Below are 6,063 nucleotides of genomic sequence, written 5' to 3'. Positions count from 1 at the left end.
GGGGTGGGAGGAGGAACTGCACTTTCTTTTTGTGCGTGTGAGCGTACCTTTTTCCACACCGCCGTCCTCTCCCGCAGCCGCTCCGAACCCGCGCCGAGATTTTTCGTTTATTTTGGTTTTTTGTTTTGTTTTGTTTTGTTTTTCTGTTCAGCGCTCGCATTTCTTTCTTTCTTCTCACTCGAGACATGCAGGAGGAGTTAGGAAGCTCAGGGACGGATGGGGGTTTCGTTTATCCTTTTTTCCCCCCCCCTCGCCAGCTCTTGAAGGACCAGAAGAAAAACTAAACCAAACATTTATTTTCCGACGGCCTCTCCCCCCCTCCTCCTGCCCCTCTCCGCCGGGCCGGTGAATTAACAAAACCGCACGTTACAACCCCCCCCTAAAAAAAAAAAAAAAAAAGAGGGGGAAAAAAAAGAGAAATAAGAGAGAAGAAAGGAGGGAGCGACGCATTGTTGCCCGTGCCTGCGCGCCGGGCCGCGGCGGAACAAAGCCGGCGGGGCCGCGCCGGGCTCCGCGCTGCGCGCAGCGGGCGCCGGGCTCCGCGCCCCGGGGCTCCGCGCCCGGCCCGGCCCGGGAGCAGCGGCGGGGCCGCGGGGGCGGGCGGCGGCTTCGGCGGGGCCGCCGCGGGGAAGGAGAGGCCGAGGGGGCGGGGGAGAGGGGACTAGCCCCGGCTTGGTGCTATCGCCGCATCCCTTTTGTTATTTATCGCGATCGGAGGAAGAAGAGCGGGGGAGACGGCACCTTCCAGCGCGATTCCCCCCACCCCAAACCCGAGCAGCAGCTGCCGGGGCGATGCAGCCCGCTGCCCCGAATTAACGGGCGGAGGCAGACTTTGACGGGGAAAACGCTTTTTCTCCCCTGATGCATCCTAACTAACTTAAGTTGTTATTTATACTCCGCAAACAAACACGGCGATAACATCTCCCATCTCTGGAGCGCTGGAGGCCGCGGCGAGGGATGAGAGCTGCCTTTCCCCAGCCGAGCAGGACACTTTTCCGCTCGTAATTCATTTGATTTGATTTTGATTTTTTTAATTTTTCCATGCTCCGCTCCCGGAGGGTCATTTGAACTGTAAAGGAATCGCCGAGGGGGCGAGGGGACCTGGAGAGAGAGGCTGTCCGAACGACTCCGCCGAGGTAAGCAGCCTTAACAATATATCCCTTTTCTAGGTAGCACGGGCATGGGTTTACTAAAATAAAAGAAAATAATAATAATAATTAAAAAAAAAAAAAGCCTCTTTCCGGCTCGGCTCGCCAAAACCCCCCCAAAACCCAAACCAAACGGGAAAATTCAACGCGCGCCGCAGAGAAACCTTTAAGCAACTTTCTCCAGCAGCCACCTCTGTAATTGCCCTTTTCGTGCAGCCGCCCTGCAAATCCTCCCTCTGCTAGCCAGCTTTCGCGCAACCCCCCCTCGCTTGGACCTCAGCTGAAAGGTGATTTTTTTAAGCCTTTCCTTTTTATTTTTTCCCAAGAAATCGGTGATACCTGACCTGCGCGCTGGCCGGGTTTATTCCCTACCCCTGCCTTGTGGGCCTGAGGAACGCTCCTTATTAAAAATAGAAGAGCAAACGTTTCCCATGGCCCTGGCAAGCGGCGGCCCTTTCCCAGGGAAGCAAGCCCTCTCCTCTCCTCTCCTCTCCTCTCCTCTCCTCTCCTCTCCTCTCCTCTCCTCTCCTCTCCTCTCCTCTCCTCTCCTCTCCTCTCCTCTCCTCTCCTCTCCTCTCCTCTCCTCTCCTCTCCTCTCCTCTCCTCTCCTCTCCTCTCCTCTCCTCTCCTCTCCTCTCTCTCCCCCTCTCCAGGCCTTTCTGAGCCCCAGCCCAGGAACTATTCCTCCTGCCCATCGTTTAATGTATTATTATTATTATTATTATTATTATTATTATTACTATTATCACCTTGAATTCCTTCTGCTTTTTCCCAACCGGGTCTGAGACCCAAGGAGGGACTTTGCCTGCAAACTTTACATGGAAATACTTGGTGCTATCTGAACGGGGGGGCAGGGAGGAGGCGAGGCCCCCCTCCTCCGGCCGGCTCCCCCCCCTCGCTCCGCACCCCAGCCGCGCACCCACCCACCCACTCGCGTCCAAGGTTATTCACCGCTCGCCTGATGTATTGGTTTATGACATGCCGGCATGTCCACGGACGCGCTCGGGTTTGTGTTGCTGTCTACATGACAGATGGTGCTCTGGGAGGCCGCAAGGAGATACGATTCAATTTTCTTTTGAAAGACACGTCCGCGCTTATTTATTTATTTAGCCTCTCTCCCCCCCCCCATCCCCTTTCGCGCAGGGAGGGGAGAGGAGGGAAAATTTAAAGGAATGGAAAAGTTCGGCCGCTGCTTTGGGGTTTTGTTTCTTTTTGAATCCCACGCTTAAAAACCGGCGACTCTGCAAAAATCCCCATTTGATCGCTGGCGAGCCGCGCTCCGCACAATTAGGCGCAGGGAAGGGGAAAAAATCACGAAAAAGAGAAGGAAAAAAGAAAAAGCACAGAGAAAAGAGCGGGGGGAGAGCCCAGATCCCGCAGTCTTGATTGGGGAAATCGATTTCCCCACTGGCCTTGTTGTGTTTGGGGAGCCTTGAGCTGCGTGTTTAGAAGCATCGTGTCCGTAGCCCGCATCCCACGGAGCATTACCGACAGAGAAATGGTTAAGCAGAGCTTGGCCGGCGAGGAAATGCGATATTAAAATTGGGGAGGGGGGAAAAAAAACGGCCTGATATTGAGCCACTGGATATTAGGTTGTTTGGGGGAAAAAAAAAATATTCTTTTCTTGCTTGCCGGGCCTGTTCCTGCACCCCAGCAAGCACGGGGAATAACGGGAGAGGTGTTTTCCGCCGAAGCTGCCGCCCAGCGCCGGGAGCGGGGCGGTGAACGGCGGGGTTTGTCCCCGCTGCGGCTCTCGTTATCGCTCCCCGAAGGGGCAGGGACCCCCCCGCCCCCCGCCCCGGCTCTCCGCGGCCCCGGCCGGGCGGAGCGGGGCTGTGGCGGCCACCGGCGGCGGGGACGGGGCGGGGGGACCGGGATGTCGCTGCCCCTCTGCCCCCCCGCCGGTGCCGGTGGCGGCGGGGCGCTGACCCCCCTCTCTCTGCTTCTCTGTCCCGGGAAGGCTCCTCCGCCCCCCGCCAAGATGATGCTCAGCCCGGACCAAGCTGCCGACTCCGACCACCCCTCCTCGGCGCCCTCCGACCCGGAGTCCCTGGGGGCCGCGGACGCCCAGGCGCTCAGCTGCTGCGTCTCCGACCCGGAGCCCGCCGAGGGCGGCGGCGGCGGCGGCGAGGGCCGGGGCGGCGGCGGCGGCGGCGGCGGCGGGGAGGGCCGGGGCGGGGGCCGGCCCGGGCTGCACCCGCCGCCGCTCAGCCGGGAGGAGAAGCGACGGCGGAGACGCGCCACGGCGAAATACCGCTCGGCCCACGCCACGCGTGAACGGATCCGCGTGGAAGCCTTCAACCTGGCCTTCGCCGAGCTGCGCAAGCTGCTGCCCACCCTGCCCCCCGACAAGAAGCTCTCCAAGATCGAGATCCTGCGCCTGGCCATCTGCTACATCTCCTATCTCAACCACGTCCTGGACGTGTAGCGACCCCGGGAGCCGCCGCCCGCCGCCCCGGACCCCCCGCCCCGGGCGGGCAGCGCCGTCCCGGGCGGCCGGGGCTCCCCGCAGGCGGGCCCCGCTCCGGGGCTGCTCCCGCAGGCGGGCCCGGAGGCCGTTTTTCGGAGAGAAGTGTAAAACCGGATTGTTTCTTCAGGCTGTCAAGTGCCCCTTTATATATATCCAAAAAACATCTACTTGTGACCTTAAACGTGTGACCCATGGGTGCAGTTAAAAATAACTATTTTTTATTTATGGTAGAAGGAGTTGACAATTTATTTTTTTCAAGATTTATTTATTTTTCAGAGTGGTGGCAATTTTACTTTGGATACTTTGTGCCAATTGGTTTCTATAGTCGGGTGTTTACACTTTCTCCTGTGGAATATTATGTTTAACTTTATGAGTGTTTGTTGGGATCGATACAGTGTTCCTTTACCCCCCTTTTTTTTTCCTTTAATTTATTTTTTCCCTCCGATTATATTGCACTTGTGCACGACAAACCTCCCCTTCCTCCCTGTTTATAAGCATATTTTATATATATATATCAAGGCATTTGTTCTTGACCCTTTTTCTTTCTTTTTTTTTTTTTTTTCGTGTGGGATCGACAACCACTAGCACTTAACTAGGAGAGTTTTTTTAAAACTTGTTGTTATTCTGATCTATAGTTATGTCTGAAAAGTACTTTGCAAATCGTTTATAAGGGAAGTAGTTTCTTTGTGGGTGTATATGTGCGTGTGTGTATACATGCATGTGTGTGGGAGTGAGCCTGGGCGTGTATGTGTGTGGTATATTTTTAGGAAAGGACATTTTTCCTAAAAAAAAAAAAAAAAAAAAGAAAGAAAAGTAAATCCAGGACTGCTTTCCTTCGTGACAACCAAAAAAATTCTATAACCTGAAAATGTTTCATGTTCTTTGCTGTGAATCTCTTAAAACAAGAAGCGCATTTTAGGGACGAAAGAGAAAAAGAGAAAAAACACATCTGCTATCCAAAGATTTTAGTCTTTTTCAGGGTTTTTTTGTGTGTCTCTGTTGCTTTATATAATGCAATATTTTGTAGTGAAAATAGATAAATCTGGTTTCTATCTGATGCGTTTTTCATATCTCTCATGAATGGTGAGCTGTTTTGCATATAAATAAAAGTATCAAATAAATGCTGTTTTTTCCTAATTATTTTTCCCTGTTGGTCTTTCTATAAGATGGAGATGCGATGCCCTTACGAATAAGGAGTGCAAAGCCTTCTCGAGCCGTGCGTGGGAAAGCTTCAACAGGTTACCTCGGGAGGCTCAGCCCGCAGCCCCGCCACCGCAGCTCCCCGCTCCAGCTGTTTGCAGCTGGCCGCGCCGCCCAGACGCGCAGGGGGCACAGGACCGTTGCTTTCACTTTCTCCCGGTCACGACTGGCATCTGGTCGCCCATTTCAAAGTTCAGGCTGTAAAAATCAAATCCCGTGCTTGCGAGCACCTCTTTTGCCACATCGCTCCTCGATACGGCCGACTTTGCAACCAAAATGTATGTGTTTCGTCCTGCCTGGGTGCACTGGGTTTTCTTTCTCTTCTTTAAATCCAGTTTTGATCCCTCTCTGGCCAGGTTCAGTTCTACTGAAACCAAGTAAAAATCTTGCGCCTTTTCCTTATTTTTGAAAACCTCAACCATGCTCCTTTACATAAGGCTTCACTGCCAAAGCTTGTCATTTGAAGCACGGCACCGATACGGACTCAATAACAGACAGGTTATTACCTGAGTAACGTGAGACCTCTGTGCCATCTCATTATTAAATCCTTATCTTGTTTACCGCGAGGGGTTAATTTTACCTATAATTTGAATATCGCCATTGACTCGGGAGGCTGCCTCGTCCATTGTTACTTGCTGGAGAGATAAAACCCTTCCCCCCCTCCCATTTTTATGGCTGACACTTTGCACAGTGGTTTAATTAAGTGTGGGCTTGACCAGCTGAAAAGCTCCATGCAGAAAACCCGTCAGAGAGGCTGTTAATTCCACTTTCTACCAATGCACGCTTCCCGCATCCCCAGGGAGCACAGGCAGGTTTGGTTGTTCGATGCACAGCTTTCAAATCCTGCATCTTTTGAGGCTGAAATAACTCCACCAACTTTGGAGCTGGTTTTCTTTGGGACAGGCTTGTTTCTTAGCTTCTGTCAACATCTGGACGCTGTGTCAAGTTTGATGCTAATTGCCTGAGCGATATTATAAATCCTTGCCATCCAGCAAGCCTTTGTGCCACCAACATTCGGGAGGACTTAGTTAACAAAAAGGTTAACATATTATTTCCTTCTCAAATGTGGAAGGCACATTTTAGGGAAGAGAGTGCTCTGCATTACCTTACTGTAAAGTACGGTGTCTGCAGTCGCTGGTGGTTGATTCAAGCCCACGGAGTATGGGACAAGGAGGTGTGAAGCCAGTGTCCCCCCTGCCCACACTGGGGGTGTTGCAAACACATCAGGTCTCCGGTTGAGGGACG

At 53.2% G+C, this 6,063-nt stretch overlaps 1 protein-coding gene across 1 annotated transcript; it reads left to right on the top strand.

The window, feature by feature from the left end:
• Positions 1-3,129: 3,129 nt before the first annotated feature.
• On the top strand, positions 3,130-3,576 carry NHLH2 (nescient helix-loop-helix 2; the record flags this gene model as incomplete). The annotated part of the gene is made up of 1 exon (XM_082334498.1): positions 3,130-3,576. One exon carries the CDS (start codon positions 3,130-3,132, stop codon positions 3,574-3,576), a length of 447 nt encoding a protein of 148 aa, XP_082190624.1.
• Positions 3,577-6,063: the final 2,487 nt, after the last annotated feature.

The sequence above is a fragment of the Platalea leucorodia genome (genome assembly GCF_965183815.1).
Source record: "Platalea leucorodia genome assembly, chromosome: 2".
In the NCBI taxonomy this organism is placed as follows: Eukaryota; Metazoa; Chordata; class Aves; order Pelecaniformes; family Threskiornithidae; genus Platalea; species Platalea leucorodia.
The sequence above is the reverse complement of the archived record's forward strand: the minus strand, read 5'-3'. Positions and strand labels throughout refer to the sequence as shown.